This window comes from Chinchilla lanigera, unplaced genomic scaffold (genome assembly GCF_000276665.1).
Source record: "Chinchilla lanigera isolate Chin_1 unplaced genomic scaffold, ChiLan1.0 scaffold00013, whole genome shotgun sequence".
Classification (NCBI taxonomy): domain Eukaryota; kingdom Metazoa; phylum Chordata; class Mammalia; order Rodentia; family Chinchillidae; genus Chinchilla; species Chinchilla lanigera.
Window position 1 is genome coordinate 14,162,129 of NW_004955414.1, and position 20,537 is coordinate 14,182,665.

General features: G+C 35.6%; 1 protein-coding gene across 2 annotated transcripts in view; it reads left to right on the forward strand.

Moving 5' to 3' along the window:
* The window catches only part of Rsf1 (remodeling and spacing factor 1), a 127,351-nt gene that overhangs the window by 77,317 nt on the left and 29,497 nt on the right, over positions 1 to 20,537 (forward strand). Inside the window, exons 6-9 of one of the 2 annotated variants that reach the window (XM_005379827.2) lie at positions 11,091 to 12,868; positions 14,571 to 14,777; positions 18,987 to 19,091; positions 20,267 to 20,346. In XM_005379827.2, coding sequence (XP_005379884.1) covers positions 11,091 to 12,868; positions 14,571 to 14,777; positions 18,987 to 19,091; positions 20,267 to 20,346 — 2,170 coding nt within the window. The remainder of the gene's footprint in view (positions 1 to 11,090; positions 12,869 to 14,570; positions 14,778 to 18,986; positions 19,092 to 20,266; positions 20,347 to 20,537) is intronic. The other variant, XM_013511807.1, reaches the window with a different exon arrangement.

The following is a 20,537-nucleotide window of genomic DNA, read 5'->3' on the forward strand; positions in this document are numbered from 1 at the left end:
GACATACATTTGCCCAGTTCATAAATATTATATTGTCAGACCTTACATTTGAATCTTGACCCTTTTAAAGCTTATGTTCTTTAAATAGAAAGAGCTACAGTAATACTTCTCAAACTTCAATGTGCATGTTGTTCACCTGGAAATGTGTTTATATTTGTTTGGTTTTTTGAGACAGGGTTTTGCTGTGTTGTCAAAGCTGGCTTTGAACTTGCTGCCCTTAAACTGGAGATTCTCCAGTCTCAGCATCCTGAGTGCTAGGATTACAGGAATATAACACCACGCCTGGCCTGACCTGTGCATCTGTTTTCAAATACATAAGGCTAATGGACTAGGTCTTGAGTAGGCTGCTGATTGTCTATTTTAACAGGGACCTATGTGGTGCTTATGTTGTTAGACAGAGGGTAGCACTTTGAAGAGACAGTGAAGGAGGTACAGGACATTTAGGCTTCATTTTTGTTCTCTGTTCTCTTCCAAATAGTGTTTTCCCCAGGCCGGTGGTGCAGTGTGTAAGTCAGGGTATAACACCTGTTTAGCATGCAAGGAGTTCTGAATTTGATCCCCAGCACCAGAAAAATAAGATAAATAAATAGTACCTTTCTGTTTCTCTTCTTCTAACAATACAGTGTTTCTTATTCATTTGTTCAACAAATGTTTAGCTGGTGGTACATGCCTATAGTCCCAGATCCCTCATATGCTATGCAAGCATTATGCTGCTCATCTATACCCTCAGTCCTTTTTATTTTTTAGAAACAAAGTCTCGGTAAGTTGCCTGGGCTGGGCTTGAACTTGTGATTCTCCTGCCCCAGCCTCTTCAGTTACTGCGATTATAGGTGTGCACCTTCACGCTCAGCTCGCCGTCTACTTTTGATAGTTGTACTTACATGAATTTTGCAGAAATGCTTTCGTTCTGAGCCCAAAGCATTGTTTCTTACCCCATCCTCACAAGTGTAGTTACTGTGGTGTGTTCCATGGTAAGAGGAGAGAAATGGGTTTCTGGTTTGTCATTTATTACCCTCTCATATGAACAAACATTGTTCCCCAGATGGAGTTGGGGGGAGTGGTAGGTGGTGGGAAGAATAGGTTAAAAGCTGGGAACAATGTTAAGGAATATCTAATGTGGTTAGAGTGGTGAGGTAGCATGTGACAATTTTAAAATTAAGTGTGGTTGAATATTTTTAAAAGAAAAAAATAGAAAGTGGAGAGAATAATATAGCTACTCTTACAACTAAAATAGACTCTACATAGTCATGAGTAAAATTGCCAGGCTTTGTATTAATCTTAATAAGATGAATTTTTACAATTTCTTTCTGTTTAGGTGCCAAGATGAAATGTATCAGCCAGTAAACTTGGGCAAAAAATTTTAAAAAATGATGGCAGCAAGTGGCCTAAGAAAATGTACCAACTGAGTAATTATGTTGGCTTTTGTTTCAAAGATAATTTGAATTGCCTTTTGAAAATTTCTGGTTTTCTTAGACTGGTGTTTGGAATCTCACAACAGAGCCATCTCTTTCTGCTGTTATCTCGTAGTGCTTCCTTGCATGATTACTGGTTCCAGGTTATCTAGATTTTTTTTTTTTTTTACTTTATATGTATGTGTTGACCATTTCTCTGTGACTTCATCATGCTTATCCCTACTCTCCACATGGGAAGTCCTTTTGATCCCTTTTTTCAGCTCTTTTTAGAACTTCATTTACACTACTTTGTCTCACTTTTATTAGGGCTAATAATACCACCACCAGGCGTAAAACTATGAAATACTTGAAGTGTTACTCTCCCGCTTTGGTAGATGGGGAAGTGAAGGTTAGATGCTGTTTAAACTCTTGGATAAGGCTGTTGAAGAGTCTGTGCCATTTCAGATGTTATTGTGGTTATAGACACCATGATATTTAGTATATATTTTTAATCTATGGTAGATTCTCTAGTCTACTTTAGAAGGTGTCAGAAATATATAAAGGAGCATTCTTGGGGAAAATCAAAGTTGAAGGAAGCTCAGCTAACCTTTAATTTGGGATTCTCCCCTACTAGTTAGGAAAAACTGTTTTTAAAAAGTCTTGCAGTCATATACTTACGGCTGTATAAGAGGACGAAGAAGTATCATTTGAGACTCTAGTAGACCTCATCAGGCCCCCAAATATGTTTATTTTGGTCTCTATAGTACTGCTTTAAAAATTTTTTTAAAAAATTTTTTTTCCTTATTTTGTTGTTTTGAGACACAGTCTTGCTATATAGTTCAGTCTGGCCTTGAACTCACTGTGTGGCCCAAGTTGGTCTTGAACTCATGACAGTCCTCCTGCCTCAGCACCCCAGTGCTGGAATTACAGGTGTGTGCCACCACACCTGGCAATACTGCTTTGTTTTTAAAGAGGTTTAAGATAAAATTTACCTTTTTAAAGTGTTCAATTTGGTGGCCTTTAGTTTATTCATGGTGTTGTACTTTTATGTCCTCAACCTAGCTGCAGAACATTTCTGTCAACCCACTAAGACATTCTACCCATTTAGTAGTCACTCACCGTTTCTCCCTCCTCCCAAGTCCTTGGAACCATTAATCTGCTTTTCTGTCTGTATGAATCAGCCTCTTAGGAATATTACATTAAATGGAATAATACTGTACAGTGGTACCTCATTTCACAAACTTACTTTGTTATACAGTTTTGGAAAAGATAACCATGGTTGTGTTTGTCAAATACTTGTGTTTTCTGCTTGGGGACCAAATTGTTTGGAAACAAAAGTGTTTGTGAACCGATGTACCACTGTATGTGGCTCCTTGTTTCTGACTTCTTTCACTTAATATTTTCAATTTTCATTCATGTTATAGCATGTATTAGTATGCCTTTCCTTTAATGGGTGTATAGTATTTCTTTGTATATATGAACATTTTGTTTATCCATTTATCACTTGGATGGACACTTGGGTTTTTTGCATTTTGGGGGGCTGCATGAATAATGCAGTTGTGAACATTCATATTCAGATTTTTATGGGAATACATCTTCCTTCCACTCTCTTTCCCTTCTTTCCTTCCTTTTAGTGTGGTTGGGATCCAGCAGAGAGCCTTACACATGCTAAACACACTCAAATGTGTGATTTTCTTTTTTTAATTTGAAATTGCCATCAGCATCTTAAGTTTAAAATTAGAAGAGTTGGTAACTAGGAACTCTAATAAACTGTAGCCAAGTAATGATTGCTTATGCTTAAGTGGGATTTTTTAAGTGCTGTGATGTGCAGCTATATGTTCTTAAGTGGAAAATATCACATGTGCTATCATACTCCTTTATGTTTAGCACAGCGAAGTACAGTATTTGCATGAAAGTAGAATGAGCATTTGCATGTACATAAGTACAGTTGGAAACACTTGCGCATAGTAAATATGTTCCTGACAACAAATGGGACAAGACGTCAAATATTTTGAGCCACTTTTGTAAACTTCAAAGTCTGTCACCATTTCAAAATGGTAAAAAGTGTTTTCAGCAGCAAAACTTTTAACTGCAGGGATATATTCCTGTCTGGCATATGTTATTTTATATGTAGTGTTTCATTTCAGTCAACAAATCTTTAATACATACCATATATTCTTGGTGCTGGAAAAATAGCTGTGAACAAAAATTGTTTGCTTGCTCTGTATCACTATGATTCAGAGAGTAAACAAGAATGAAAAAATATGTATAGTGTAGATGGTAGTAAGGGGCTATAGAGGGCAAATAAGTTTGGGAAAGGAGTAAGTATAATCTTAAATTGGGGCCTTCAAGAAGGACTTACTGAAAATGTGACACTAGAGAAAAGACCAAAAGTAAACAAAACAAATGCAACATTTTTAAGTGGGAACAAGTTTCTGTAATACGTTAAAGCAACGATGCTGTGTTAAATAGGCCAAGCATGGCCTGCTGTTTTGTTAATTAATGTTTAAAAAATTTGAGGCAATGTCTTACTCTGTTGCCCAGTCTGGGCTTGAACTCTCAGGCTTTAATAATCCTGCCTCTTCACTCTCCTGAGCAGTGGGAACTACATGTGATTGACACCTTGCCTGGCTCATTAATTAAATTTTATTTATTGATCTAATATTTAATTGTCAGTGGCTGTTACTGTGCTATGGTAGTAGAGTTTAGTGGTTGCAGCAGACATTATAGCTGGCAAAGCCTAAAATATTTGTTGTCTGACCCTTTATAGAATTAAGTTTTTCAATCCCTTTGAGCAGTATCGAAGCAGAATAAGTGGGGGCAGAATAAGTGGGGATATTGTATATAACACAAAAGGAGATGTTGCAGAGCTCAGTCTCGAGGTAGGGGAGAGGGATGTGCAGACTGTATAGAGGTTTACAGATGCTTTAAATTCATCGAGAATTTTAGTTTTTAATCTGAATAAAATAGGATGACTTTGGAGCGCTTTTATCATTAATTCTCTTGCAGCAGTGTCTTGACTATTCTTATTCTGTTTTCTTCTCCTTTAATCTATTTGCAGTACTGCAGCCAGTGAGATCTCATTAGAACAAGTGAAATAGTGGTACTGTGTTTAAAATTCTTTCTGACTAGTCTGGGGGCGACAAGATCCAAAGCATGGGTGGAAGAACTTGCCATAGCTTGAAATAGATATCTCTGTCTTAACAGGAGCAGATTGATAGATCTGGTGATAAGAAGGATCAGCTACTTTCTGGCTTTTATTTTTCTCTGTGAAGGTAAAGGAAGAAGATTTGAACAGTTGTTGCTAGAGAAGATGGTAAGGTTACCAGACATTGTCAGTGGCTGTGGGATAGCTGGTAGCCATGAGTTTTTTATAATACCAATTTTGTTTCTTTTCATACTTATATATGTCAATACCTAATATAGAGCTGTGCTCATGGTAAATACATAGTATGTACATGTTTATTAGTAATCGATTTTGAATATAGGTTGACAAGATAAATGCAAATTTAATTGAATTCACAAACACTGGCTTTGAAGGGACGCTTTTGGACCTGATTAGATTTGCATTTCTCTGCTGTAATTTGCTCCTTATGCTTCAGTTGGTCGTCCTCCACATGTTCAACGTAGTTTACTCAGCTGATGTATTCAATGAGACATGGTTCCAAGTAAATGTAGCAGTGCCGTTCTAAAACTAACTTACTAGGATTTGGTCAGTATGAATGGGAATGTTGTGACCATATATCCTGGTTTGTCTGGAATTGTCATGGTTTCAGTACTAAAAGTACTAAAAACCCTGTGTGCTAAGAAAACCACTGAGTCCTGGACAAACCAGGGTTTTTAGCACACTGAATTGTGTTATTTATAATTTATCCAAGTTTAATAAATTATTAAAACCTATTATTAATCTGATTATAAAAATTTAATTATATGTTCACTGTAGAAAACTTGAGAAAGCATAAAGCAAAAAAAATTAATCATTATCCTGTGATGAAGGATCCTCTTAATTTTGTATCTGATTCTATGTAGTCTATTTTAGACAAGGTTACTGATTTGTTTATTAGAATTGAAATTACATGATGAATAGAGTTTTGTAGCCTACTTGCACTTGACATTCTACCCTGAGAATTGCACTGCACGTTAAGGGAGAGAGTTCTTCTCCCCTCTGCCTCCCCATCTCTTGGTGCCCTTTGCTTTTGCGGAACATCTATCTCCCTGTCTCCTATTAACCTATCTTTTATTTTGCTCTTTTATTCTTTGAGTTTCTCATCTTTTGAGATCTTTAGCTTTATCTTTAAGTGGCCTCTTAAGTAAAGGTATTTATTAAGTTTTCTTCAATACAGTATACCTTTGTATCTGTGTACTGTGTCTTATCCTTGCCCAAATCTTACTTCATAAGTTGGTCAGATGCAATCCGAAGAATTTTAGATCAAATACTGGTGTATAACCTCTGTAAAAGGATTTCTTGTTATTAAGCATATGTCCTAAAAAGTACTGATGTTATTTGTCAACATTTAGGATAGTGTTTGTTGTCATTTCAATTTATTCATTTTAGTCAACAGGTTTTGAGTGTCCCACAGGTAAATAATTCATGATAGTAATTCAGGAGTAATTCTTTCGTGGGGCAGGTAGAATTAATGAATAATTATAATTCTGAGTAATAAGTGCTTTAATAAAAATCTATGTAAAGCGGTCTACAACCAGGAGATATTGCTAATTCTTTATAGGTAAATAATGAGTTATGAAACTATAAAATAGACATTTTAACTGTGCTTGAATGTAAGATTTTGTCCATAATATAATTATCATATTAGTCAGTATTGAGTACTTGGTGTATGCCACTCATGGTAAGGCTTTGTATGCCATATTACATGCAACCATTAATATAGCCTTAGGAGATAGTTACTAATGGTAAAAGTTGGAAGAATGGTAGAAGCTAAAGAATAGCAATGGAAGGTTAGGCACAGCTGGGCTAGCACAGCTGTACCTATAATCCTAGCTACTCAGGTGGTTGAGACAAGAGGAACACAAGTTCAAGGCCCGCCTGGGCAACTTAGCAAGACTTGTCTCAGAATAAAGATAACTAGGTAGCTAGAGGAGCTGGGAATATAGCTTAGCACTCCCATGGTTTAATCTTAGTACCTCATATTAATATAATCTTAGTACCTCCCAAGGTTTAATCTTAGTACCTCATATTCGTCTTTAGGCGAAGTTAACAGAGGAAAGCTGCCAGTGGTGGCTTTAGGAAATCCTGACCTTTTTTAATGTGGCTAAAGTGCGTGGCAAAAGGAGGGGACTACATAATAGTAGCACCTAAGTACTGTAGAAGTGCTTCATGTTCTTAATTTAAAAATACAAAAACCCTCACAACCACTGCCTGTGGTATGGGAATTTATATTTTAGTTTTAGAATTTAGAGTCTAAAGAGACTTAGAAAGGTTCAAGTAATTTCTCCAAGGTCTTGTACCTGTCTAGAGTAGAGATAACATCAAAGTATTAAGATTTATCTGACCTTGAACTTTTAAATTTTTAATGAATTAGTTCAAATAAATAGGAGATAACAATTACCTGTACACCCAATGTTTTGCCAGATTTTGCATTTGTTTTTTAAAAATTACAGTTACAACTTTTTTCTTTCCATTGCTATTTATTTATTTACTTACTTACTTACTTACTTAATGACAGGGTCTTGTCATGTCGCTCAGGCTGGCTTTAAACACATTACATAGCCCGGGCTGGCCTTGAACTCACTGAGCTCCTCCTGCCTCAGCCTCCCAAGTGCTCGAGTTACAGACCTGTACCACCAAGCCTGTCTCTCCTTTTTCCAGGAACTGCTGCAATCCTGTGAACTGGTCCCACATTTTGTTTATACATTTGTATAAACACTCCAATACATTGTAGTTCACATATTTTATAGCTCTTTTACAAATAGTGTCATGTTGTATCTATTCTTTTGCAGCTTGCTTTTTCTGCTCATTCTGGCTTTGACATCTATCCATCAGAACCATGTAAATTCATGATTTGCATTTTAATGAGCACATGGTGTTTATTCATTCCCCTACTTGTTAGATATTTAGGTTATTTCTAGTTTTTCACTTCATAGCAATGCTACAACAAATACTCATGGATGAAATATGTTTATATTTATATGTGTGTAGTTGTAAGTGTACTGTAGAAATAGAATGCTGAGTGATATATATTTCCTCATGTTTTAAAAAAAGATATTCCAAGTTGCTGTTTGCTGTGTTTGTATCAATTTACTTCTCACTTCTCTTAAAAGAGAATCATTACAGAGACTAAAACCTTACTGGGTATTAGTTTCTCCTTTATAGCCCAAAAAGATGACAATTCCAAAATATATTAAGTGGATGAGTAAATTTTTGTGAGTATGGGAAAGGAGGAAGCAAAAGTGAAAGATAATTATATTTTAAAAGTATTGTACTTGGATTTTAACATTTTTTTTTACAATAAAAAGTCAAGTGGTAAGTCTAGGTCTTAGATAGTAGCTTCATGAAATCATCAAGTAGCTTTTATAGCCGGCCGTGGTGGTGCACACCTACAATGCACTCGGGAGGCTGCACTTGGGATGCTAAGGCAGGAGGATCCTTGCAAGTTCGAGACCAGACTGAGCTGCAAAGTGAACTCAAGGTCAGCCTGAACTGCATATTGAGACCCTGCCTCAAAAAAGACAAAAAACAAAAAAGACCAGCCTGAGCTATAAAGTGAGTTCAAGGCCAGCCTGAACTGCATAGTGAAGACCGCGTCTCAAAAAGACCACAAAAAAGAAGCTTGCTTAGTCTGCTGTTTTTATCATGTGGCTTTGATTGCTCTTTCTCCGGGTGTTGTATGCAGAATCTGGACATAGGAAAAGGTCAGAAAACTCAAGTCGGTTGAGTCCTATCCTCACCAGACTTCCTCATACATTTCCTTGATTGTAACTAAACCATATGACCGATGGCTGTAAGGTGTCTGAGAAGGCAAGCACCTTCCTAAACAAAATTAGGGTTCTCTTAATAACAAAGAGGAGGTGGTTAAATACTGTGTAGGTCCTGATCAGTGTCCCCCACTGTTAATTTATGTGGAATATTCAGTGTTAGTGATTTTGCTTTTGATAGTTCAGAAAGCATATACCAGGTAATCCCTAAATACTCGTTGAGTCAACAAATGCTTCACCTTTAGAAACCCACAGTAAATACTACTTCCCTTGAGTCACCTTCAATGTGGCTAGAAATGTTGTTCATTTTGATTTTTCAAATAAATTTTCCTTTCGCTTTGTTGCTTCAAATTTCATCCCTGTAAAACTCATTCACATGCTTTTTTACAGTCACTTTTTGACAAACCTTGAAAGAATGCTCATAGGATTTGCTGACCTTTTCATCATTTATTATGCGTACATTCCCGTTCACTCATGTTTCTTCTGCTTTCTGTACCATTACAGAGACTTACCTGTGTAATCTACCTGTGTAATATAAGTACAGAGACTTACCTGTGTAATATAGACTTACCTAGAGTAATAATTGTTGTCAGTTTTTTCGTTGTTGTTAAAGAACTGAGCCAAATACAAAATTTCCAACATTTTACCATATTTGGGATAAGAGAAATTTAATACCAGTGAAGAATAATAGTTGAGCTTGTTTAGTCCATCTGCTTTATTTATAAATGAACAAATGAGAATCAGAGAGTTTATGGTCCTCTCAGAGGCACCAAGTAGCTCAGTTAGGATTCATGAATCTGAGAGTCCTGAATCTCATGTCATTTCTCAGTTTGTTCTATGTGTTGTTACTCGAATCAAAATCATTTTACCTCAAATAAAAACAGTGTTGTTTTACTTTGGGGGTAGAGCCATGATGTGGTTCTGGGATGCTTCCTGAACCATAAACATATAGGAAACGTATTAAATTGTGTTCAGGGGCTGGGGATTTAGCTCAGTGGCACAGCACCTGCTTGGCAAGTGTGAGGTCCTGAGTTTGATTCCCGCCGTTCCCCGCTGAACGCTTAGAACTAGTTTGAAGTTCATTTTGAAAGTAGCAGTCTGTATTTTAAAACTGTTAGCAAACTGTTAAAATGTTTATTTAGTGTTCCTGATACACTAAGCAAGCTTAATGAGAATTTACTAAATTTATTCAGCAATGATAAAAAAGGAAGATTTATAAATTAATCAGTCATCTCTAAATTTTTAGCACCATATGTTAAAGCACCAGTGGTGTAAAGTAATACTGACACTCTAAACTCAAGCTCTAAATGGTTCTAAATGGTTTTTGAGTTTTTTATTTGCTACACAAGTAGACATTTTTAGAAAGTGGAGCTTTGTAGTGAAAACATTCACTTTTAATGAAGTATTAATTTTTTTTTTTGATACCGGGAATCGAACTCAGGACCTTGCACTTGCCAGGCAGGTGCTTATGCCTCTGAGCTATATCCCCAGACCTAAATACTTAGTTTTAAAAAGCATACCATACTTGTCTTATTTTTCTCTCTATTGCATTTATTATATCCCCATGAAATTCTCTCTATTCCATTTATTACATCCCCACGAAATACACGGTTACTCAGGTTTTTCAGTAACATCTGTGCAACACTTTGAAAAGAAATTAGTATCTTGGTAAAACTTGGCTTCAAACTAAGGTTTTTCATTTGCAAAGGTGATTCAAAGGGCTGAAATATGTAGAAAGTTCATAGTAATTGATTCAAAAACACTGCCGAGTTTAGCAGTGCAATCTACGCTGTTTCAGAAGTTAGGCTATTTACCTGGATGTGACATTTGTTATGTGTAAATCTGCTCTATTAGGTGCTCCGTAGTTGAACTATATAGTTAGTAAAAAGAGGAAATGACAGGTGAACCTAAATTCTTTTTTATAAAATATTAACTTCTTAAGTGGTGAATAATGGCATTTGATAAGGTAAATTTGTAGCACAATCACATTGAAGACCCTCATTTAATCATAAAGTTTGATTTAGTTTTTTGTTTTTTGAGACAGGGTTTTGCTATGTAGTTCAGGCTGGCCTTGAATTCAGTATGTAGCACATGGTGGCCTTGAATTCAGAGCAATCGTCCTGCCTCAGCATCCTGAATGCTGGGATTAGAGGTGTGTACCACTGTACCTGGCTGATTTTTGAGAAGGGTGTTTAACATGATCAAGCATTAGTATCTTAATGAAAACATTAAGGCAGCGTGGCCCTAGATTGGTGAAAAACATCCAGAAGGTGATTCAACCTAAAATGTTACTAGTAGTTGCCTCTGGGTAGTAGGGTTATGGGCATTTTCTTTCCTCTTTTTTTATTTTCCCACTACTATGCTCATGTTACTTCAGTGAAGTTAAGTGCTCTATGCCTTGTGGGAATAGTTGTCAGTTTATGAAACATAGTAAGAAATGTTTTATGTAGCATTTTCAGTTTCATATTTTTGAGCCATTTTTATTCAATTATTGAATAAATTCGTGGAGTTGTATAAATATCTGGATTCTTTTGAGAAATCTGAAGCTAAAAATAAATAACAGAAACCTGAACATTTTCAAATAGCAGTTGTTTATATCTAGAAGATGTTTCATAATTTTGTCATTTTCTTCATTGTCGATATCTAGTGACAAAGCCACCTCTTTTGAAAAAGAATCTTCACATGGAAACATGTTATATTAAATCTTTTGTATTTTATAATCTCGAATGTTTCTATTAATGTAATTAAACTTCTTCTGGTTTTTAGAGGAACAGAAGGAAACTGAAAAGACGAAAGGGGAAAGGCCAGTGGATTCAGTAAACCACTGCACAGCCAGTGTTTTAGAAGAGACTACTGTAAAAACTGAAAAAGATGATGAAAAGGAACTCACAAAACTTCCTATCATTTTAAAGCTAGAAAAATCTTTGCCAGAAAGTGAGGAAAAAAAGATTATCAAAGAAGAAAATGATTCTTTCAAGGAAAATATCAAACCCATTAAAGTTGAAGTGAAAGAATGTAGAACAGATCCCAGAGATGTCAAAGGCGGCATGGAGAAGGTAGGGGCACAGGAGCCTGAGAGGCTGGACTTTGGTGGCAATGTCAGATCTTCTCAGGACGTTACAGAAAAATCGCCTGAAGAAACCGAGAAACTTAAAAATGACCAGCAGGCAAAGATACCTCTTAAAAAACGAGAAATTAAACTGAGTGATGATTTTGATAGTCCAGTCAAAGGACCTTTGTGTAAATCAGTTACTCCAACTAAAGAATTTTTGAAAGATGAAATTAAACAAGAGGAAGAGACCTGTAAAAGGATCTCTACAATCACTACTTTGAGTCATGATGGAAAACAACTGGTAAATGGAGAAGTCAGTGATGAAAAGATAGCTTCAAATGTTAGAGCAGAACACATAGAGACAAAGTTTTATGATACAAAGGAAGACCTCTATAGCAACCTTTCTAAGGACAGAAGTGTCATCATGGAAGGAAATGGAGCAGAGTGCTTAAATTCTGTCATAACCAGTACTAAAGTTCATGAGCTCGAGAAAGACATGGTCCCTTTAGGGAAAGTTGCAGATGGTTCAGTGTCAGTCTTACAGACTCACAGTCAAAAAGGGCTGTTAGAGGAACTTGGTCTTCCAGAAAAGGAAACTTCTTTCGAGTCTTCTAAAGTAGCAAAGGATCTCTCTTTTAAAACTGCTGTATCTGCCACTGAATCCTGCACTCTAAAAATAGAAGAGAAGCCCCCCAAAAGTAAGAAGGATAATAGTCCACCAACACTAGAATGTCTTGAAAAATTAGAGAAGTGTAAAAAGACGTTTCTGGATAAGGACGCACAAAGATTGAGTCCAATACCAGAAGAAGTTCCAAAGAGTACTATAGAATCAGAAAAGCCAGGCTCTCCTGAGGCAGCTGAAAATTCCCCACCATCTCAAATGACTGGCCATTGTGAGAAACTAGCCTTAGAAACAGAAGGGGTTGAATGTCAGAGTGTAAGCTCTTTTGAAGGTCTGGAAAGAACAGACCTAGAAATTCTAAAAGAAGATTGTGAGTCCATAAAGGTGGAAATGGATAATCTAGACAATACTCAGACCTCTGGGTTAGCTGATCCTTCAGAGACAAAGGAGTCAGTACAAAAAAGCAAATTTAAATATAAGTTGGTTCCTGAAGAAGAAACTATTGCCTCAGAGATAACATCAAATACAGAGATAACATCAGAAAGGCAGAAAGAAGGTATCAAATTAACAATAAGGATCTCTAGTCGGAAGAAGAAGCCGGATTGTCCCCCTCAAATTCTAGAACCAGAAAGCAAGCAAGAGAAGACAGAAAAGGAAGAAGAAAAAACAAATGTGGGACGTACTTTAAGGAGGTCTCCAAGAATATCTAGACCTACAGCAAAAGCAGCTGAAATCAGGGATCAGAAAGCTGATAAAAAAAGAGGTGAAGGAGAAGATGAAATAGAAGAAGAGTCAGCAGCTTTACAAAAAACAGACAAAAAAGAAAATTTGAAAAAAACAGAGAAGGATACGAATTCCAAAGTAAGCAAGGTAAAACTTCTACTCTGAGTATTAAATTTTAGTTAGAAATATTGATGTCTCTGTGTTTATAGCTTTTTGCTTTTGACTAAAACAGTCATTCAAAGACAACTAAGGGGGGAAAAAACTTCATTGCTCTGTCTATTTTCAGTAATTATTCCCAGCTAATAAATTTCAAACTATATACTCTTGTTTTCTTTTTTTCCCATGATTATAAACTACTAAGTAATACCTACTTTGTAGGATTATAAAATGAAAATTCTTTACAACCATTATTAGTAGTTTGGGGTACATATTATTTCAATCCTTTTTCCATGTTTTTATGTGTATTCTTACAAACATTTTAATCATATAAAAAGTAAATTGGATCCAATCAGTTCATTTTTCTGTTAGCTCCCTTAATATATAGTCCACCATTTGTTTATTAATGAACACATAGTATTTCATAGTGTGGCTATACCTCAGTTTTTTAACCTTATTAATTGACATTTAGGTTGTTTCCAATTTTTCACTATTACAGGCAATGCTGCATTGAAGATCCTTTTGGACATGAGTGAGTATTTCTTTAGAATAGACTCCTAGAATTGGAATTGCTGGGTCAAGGGGCCTGTGTAGGATAATTTCTGATAACTGTTGCCACATTGCCCTCCAAAAAGGCCCTGTAAATGTACCATCTCATCTCACTATATGAGGACGCCTTGTTTTCCCCCGTTGTAATTGTTACTCATAAAAGCCAGAATCCTCTTTTTATGTGATACTCTTATTTAAAAAAAATTTTTTTTTAAAGTTGTTGGCTATAGACTACATAGTGAGTTCAAGGCCAGCCTGCACTGCTAAACTAGACCCGTTTTAAGACACCAAAGAGAAAGTCATTGACTAGTCTGTTGGATTTCATTATAAATAGGAATGCTACTTTTGCTTTTAATTTCTTTAAATGATCGGATTTTTCTTCATTGTTAAGTGATCCTTTGTTCCCTGAAGTACTACACTTTTAATTGTGTACTTAAAGAAATTTTTTCTTTCCTCTTAGAATTATTTTCTTGTTAGCTGGAAAACTATAGACTATAGTGAGAGACTGACATGAAATACAAGTTAAAAGATTGCAAAAGTAGGTAATAAAAAGCTATTCACAGCATTGCAGACTTATTCAAGTTTGTCAAGATTTTTATATCCTGCTCTGACCCACTTAAAATTTTTAGGTTCATTTCTCATATAGGCTTTAAATTAAACAGTGAATATGTAGTCATCTATTTGTTATTGATATAGCCTTTAAGATGTGCATGGCCTTTGACCCAGAATCCTCTTCGAGGAATTTATCCTAACCACAAAAGTATTTGTAAAAATTTATATTTACAAGTATACATTGTTTATGAAAGTGAAAAAATGGGAAACAACTACCTAAATGTCTAAGAGGGGATTAGATTAATACAGTCACCTGATAGCATATTATACAGTCACTTATAATGATGTTAGGAAAATATTTTCTGAAGAGGAAAAATATTTGTTTATAAGATAGTAGTCATTTTAGTTCCATTTTTGAAAACCCCCAAAATAATGGAAATGTATACCATAATATAATAGTAGGTGTATCTGCCAATGAGAATGATAATAATTTTTTCTTTGTATATTAACTGAGTAGTTCACAAGTGAATTAATCAGAGGTTTTTAAGAAAATTTTATCATATCAAATTATCTTAATTTTATTTTTTACAAGGTAAAACCCAAAGGCAAAGTTCGATGGACTGGTTCTCGAACACGTGGCAAATGGAAATATTCCAGCAATGATGAAAGTGAAGTCTCTGACAGTGAAAAGTCATCTGCAGCTTCAGAAGAAGAAGAAGAAAAGGAAAGTGAAGATGCCATCTTAGCAGATGATGATGAACCCTGCAAAAAATGTGGCCTTCCAAACCATCCTGAACTAGTACGTACTGGATCTAAATGAGCAATATTTGTATTACAAGTATGTTGCGGTTAATTGGTGCAGCCCAATTCTTCTGAGTTTTAGCATAATTTGTTAGGAAAAAATTTTTAAAAAATATTACTGAGCTTGTATTCTACAAAGTAACCTTATTTCTTTTTCTCAAATAACAACCCAGTTTGATGAAGGACAAGGATCAGACTCTCACTTTCATTCTACTGGCATATATATTGGTATTTTCTCTACTTAATAGCATTGCATCTCTGATCTCATCTCATATTTCAGTGAGTTTATTCAGATATTTCTATCCTGGCCGGGCACAGTGGCACATGCCTATAATCCTAGCTAGTCTAGAAGGTGATGCAGAAGAATCACAAGTTTGAAGCCAGCTTGGGCAATTTAGCACCCTGTCTCAAAGGGAAAAATAAAGAAGGGCTGGAGATGTAGCTCAGGAGTATAATGCCCCTGGGCCCAGTCCCTAGTACTGTTAAGGAGAAAGAAGAACAACAGAACAAAAAACGTGTCCTTTTTCTTTGAATTTTTTTTCTTTCCTTTTAAGTTATATTTTTGAAATACCAGTTTTAAGTAAGTTAGAGTTGAAGGCTTTATTGCTTTCCTATAAAAACATAAATCAAGTGGTAACCTAGGAGGACTTTAATTTTTTTTAAATGGATGGTTGTAAAAAAACTTTCAAAAAATAACTTGTAAACCAGATATATTCAGAATAGCACCAGATTTATATGGTGTTTTCTTACCCAGTGAGTAAGCTCTTCAAAGGTGGCCTACATTCGGAGAACGAGGTCCTAACCTATGTGTACTTTGTACAGTTCTTAGTAAGTCTGTTCACTGTTACTGTTTCTGATTCTGTGTAACTCTGCTATTCTTTTGAATATATTTAAGTTTAAAGACAAGCTGCCACTATTAAATAGAAACAAGTAAAGAGTGATTCTGCTGCATGGAATATGTGGAGCAGAAGTGTTGTGGGATCTTCTAAAGCAGTGATAGAAAACCTGTGGCATGTGTGCCACAGCAGACTGTTTGTTATCATTGAAAGTGCTAAAAGGTTCCAATCACTGATCTGAAGTTTTAAACACAGACAAGAGAGAGTCCTCTACGCTCTATTTTCCTGGAAAGCAGTGTGATATGATGGGAACAGCATGGGGCCAGACAACCTGGTTCAGATCCTCCTTCCACCACTTAGCAGGTGCTATCTTCTCTGTATTTTGATGTCTTTATTGTAAAATCAAACTGGTACCACATGTTTGAGAGTGATATTTTTAAAAAATTTATGTAAAGTTACCTAGCAAAATTCCTAAATCTCTTATATGCTGGGTTAAAAGTTAATTCTGGTTTACTGTGACATTTCTAGAAACTAATCAGTGAATTTTATCATAGCCCTGTAGATTGTGAAGTTTCAAGTGATAGATATAAGTTGGAAATGACTTTAGCTCTGAAGAGCAGATACTGAAATTATGCTCATAAGACAGTTCTGAGCATTTTTTGATCATCAGAGCAGTGAACGTTCAAATTTCTATGCAGCAAGATCAAGAGAAAGTTTGAGATAGCCTTTTCTACCTTCTAAATCGGAGAATAAGCAATGCTTTTGTTTTCTTTACTTACATGTTCTAATATGCTTGTAAGCAAAAAGTGTTCTTTTTACCTAAGGTAGAAATAGCTGTCTGTGACAGAGTGTGAAAGGACAAAGGACAAAAGTTAAATGGAGTGAGAAGGAATAAGGGGGACAGAGTTGTCCCCTTCTGAGAGCAAACACAGGATTTGTATTTACTTAATTACCATGTGGAAAATCCTATTATTGCTTACTTTGTCAAGGAGAAGACATTAGATGCTGAAGATCTCTGTATGGCAAACATGTACTAATGAAAATAAAAAATTTGAAAAAAAGAGAAACTGAAGATCTCCAAATGTGATAGATTTCTCATGTCAGGTGCTTAAGGATAATCTGCAAAACAAAGTAAGAAGCAGCTGGTACGTGCTAAGTGGTAGGGATAAGATGCTGAGCCAGAAATAAATGGTCCTTGTCCTTATGAGCTTATAGCTGAAAAGCAGTAAATTCCTAAGTAATGTAAAACTCTACAGCACTTGTCAGATGCTTTAGTCAGAATAAGTAGATCTATGTCTTAGGCCTAAATATCTTACATGGTAGTTATTTAGGGACGATTTGTCTTTATTGTGTTGTGGAGTAGGGACAGTATTTTAGAAATGAGGTGATTTGTAATTTATATTATTTTAAAATTTAGCATACGTTTTACTATAAAAACAATGTGATAAATGGAATTGGGTGCCTATCTAACATATGCCTGTGGAACCAATCATATAATTAATGTACAACACTAATAGAACTTGCTACTAAATTTTGAACATAGTGATCAAATGGTAGTGCATTGTATGGAGAGGGAAGAAGGTAGTTTTCCACTTTTAACCTTTTCTCCCCTATGGCTTGAGTTAGAATTTTAGAAACTACATGTATACTAAGGTTAAGCAAATAAAATGTACCTAATAGACAAGAGTCCTCATTTTTAGCAAAACTAACAGTAGAATGTATTAGAGCTGGAAGTATTAGGATGAGCTCATGCATATTTTAATATGTACATAGAACACACGCATGCATGCACACACACACACACACACTGGTACCTTGGTTTGTAAACTTAATTTCTTTTATGATTTGGGGGAAGATGCCTGTGTTTGTGTTTGTGTGGGGAAGATGGCCATGGTTGTGTTTGTCACCTGTTGAGTTTGCAAATGGAAGCAAAATTTTGCCAAACACTTTGGTGTTTTACAAAATAAAAACATTCGTGAACCTGTCCTCTTGAAAGAGCTTAACGTTAGTGATATCTAATAATGGTGAACATTCAGACCACCCAGACCTTGGTTTCTAAATAGTATTTTTCCAATAAAAGAACCAGAGCATTTTGGAACATTCTAAGGCTTGGACAGGGAAAATATAAGATGTGCCTGGAACATTCTGTAGTGCCAGAAAGGAAGTACTTTAAAGTAAACAAACACATATAAGGAAGCAAACAGATAAATCCTCCTTGGAAGATTATACAGAACCAATATGAAGGAGCGTCCTTTGTACCCATGGTTGTACAATTCCAACAACAAATTAAATAGAGACAGGATGTTTGCATAGCTTATCATGCCTTCCTCCAAAATATTTGTATAATACTTTACTAATTACTATAGTGATTTAATTATGTCCAAAGCCTATAACTCCAGTCTAATCCTGAGAAAACTTTAAACAAACGCAAATTCAGTGACAGCCTATAAGATACTGGATTAGCATTCTTCCGACTATCAAAAGCATGGCAAACAGAGGGAAAGACTTTACAGATAGGAGAGGCGGGAGAAATGACTAAATCCAGTGTAGGAATCCCAGATTCAGAATCAGAAAAAGCACAACTAGTGGGAAAACCTGTAAAATCTGCTGTTATACTGATTTTAATTTGTTTTGGTGGCTCTTTTGTGGTTTATAAGGTTTTAACCTTGGTGAAAGCTGAGGGAAGGGTATATGGGAACTGCAACTGTTGTATAAATCTCAAATTGTTTAAAAATTAAATGGTTTTTCAGTTAAATATTTATGAATGTACCATGTTAAGTTTTAGAGAGTTGGTCATCTTAAAACTCAAGCAGCAATAAAAGATCAACTGTAAGACCAATTGTTACTAATAGTAGTCATTATATTTGAATGTACGGATCTGAATATTAGTGCCAGTTCTTTTCTATATCTCAGTCCTTCACTTGAATTTGTATGCTAAAAGGAACTATGAAGGTTTCTTATAGATAGGTATTTGAAATGCTATTAGTATTTTTGTATTTTTAAAATTCTATATGTGGATTAGTTTCTGATACTGGAACTTTAAAACTTCGTTATATCAATTGTGCTGTTATCACCCTTATGACACACACTAAAGTGATTCTAAGTCTTGTTCAGAAAGGACTTGCAATTTTTCACTCAATTTTGTACCTTTACATGTCCTTAGTTTTTGGAGGGTAGGGGGTGTTTTTAAATTTTTTTAAAATTGTCATGTCAGACCCTTAATTATCGGAGCTTTTTTATTGACTACCTTTATGCACATAAAGAATACTTTGGAGTAGAGTATTAAGAAATACTGAAATGTCACTCTCTTAAAATAAGAGTCATGTGATTTAGTCATAGAGTTAGGTTGACCTTAATGTGGTTTATTTCAGATTCTTCTGTGTGATTCTTGTGACAGTGGATACCATACCGCCTGCCTCCGCCCTCCTCTGATGATCATCCCTGATGGAGAATGGTTTTGCCCCCCTTGCCAACATGTATGACCCAGCCCAGCCCTTGGTTTCATGTCTGAATTACTAATACTTTTTGATAGCCACTAAATATCTTCTGTTTTCAAAGTGTTGCCTCTTGTTTAGATGTCCACCTTTCATTAATATCTTTCATTAATATCGTTTAGGTCTTCTTTTTGCTTTTTCCAAAGCAATTCTCAGAAGTCTTCCAACTTTTGTAAAATTGTCATGAATTTCGTTCTCACATTTGTCATGTGCATGCCAAGCACTAAATGTAGATACATACAGGAGAGGAAATAAATGTCTGTAGTTTCTTTGTTCTCTCACCCTCTTTTTCATTTCTGTCTACCTTTTTGTCAGCTTTATTGATAGCATCAGGATTAGAAGAAACATGGTTTGCTTCTTTATGATTCAGATGAATTTCTTTTGAGATGGAAGAATAGGGTATTTCTGTGCGTTTAGGTACTTTGTCTGCCCAGCCCACACTCACTGTACTTTTAAAGTGATGGGTGTTACATTTCTCAGTGACCTGTACGTACTTCTGAGGCTTCACATAGCTTTGCTAAATATATTTTTCAAGGTCTGTTTTGATGCAGTAATCATGGCATTGTTTTGTACATTTTTCACAATCTATTTTTTAAAAATCTAGTTATTGACACTTCTGTATATTATATACATAATATTCTTCCTTCAAATGTCTTGAATCTTTTTAATTATAAACATTATTTTGTGTATGGTTGAATCAAATGCTATTTTTACAAGTTTATTTTGATACTGAGGATTGAACCCAAGGTCTTTACACTGAGCTACATCCCCAACTCCTTTTTTAAATTTTGAGACAGGGTTTTGCTAAGTTGCATAGACTGTGCTTAAACTGTGATCTTTCTGCCTCCGCCTCCCAGAGTGCTGGGATTACAGGTGTGCGCCACCGTGTATGGTTACAAATGCTGTTTTAAATATAGACTATTACTAGTGGGATAGGCACAGAATATGCCCCCTGAATGCTATATGCATTTCTCTAATGTGTGTTTCTCTATGCTCATTTTCTCTTCACCAAAGCACCTCTTTAAACACAGGCTTCAACACTCATTCATTATGTGGCCCTTTGTCAGCTCTTACAATACAGTATCTACAAGCTTAGTATGTATGTGATAAATTACTGTGAAAAAGTATGTAAAATGACATGCATTTTGTTCCTTCAGAAGCTGCTGTGTGAAAAATTAGAGGAACAGTTGCAAGATTTGGATGTTGCCTTAAAGAAAAAGGAGCGTGCTGAACGCAGGTATTTGTGTGTGTGCTAATGTTTTGCTTAGGAATTCGGTAGAATTGTCTTGCAATATAGATGAATGTGTCTGTCTGAAGCAGGAATTGGCAAAATGCAGAGTGAGGAGCAAATCTGGCCTGCTTCTTGTTTTTATACTGCCTACTGAGAATGGTTTTGTGATATTAAATGGTTGGGAAAAATCAAACTGT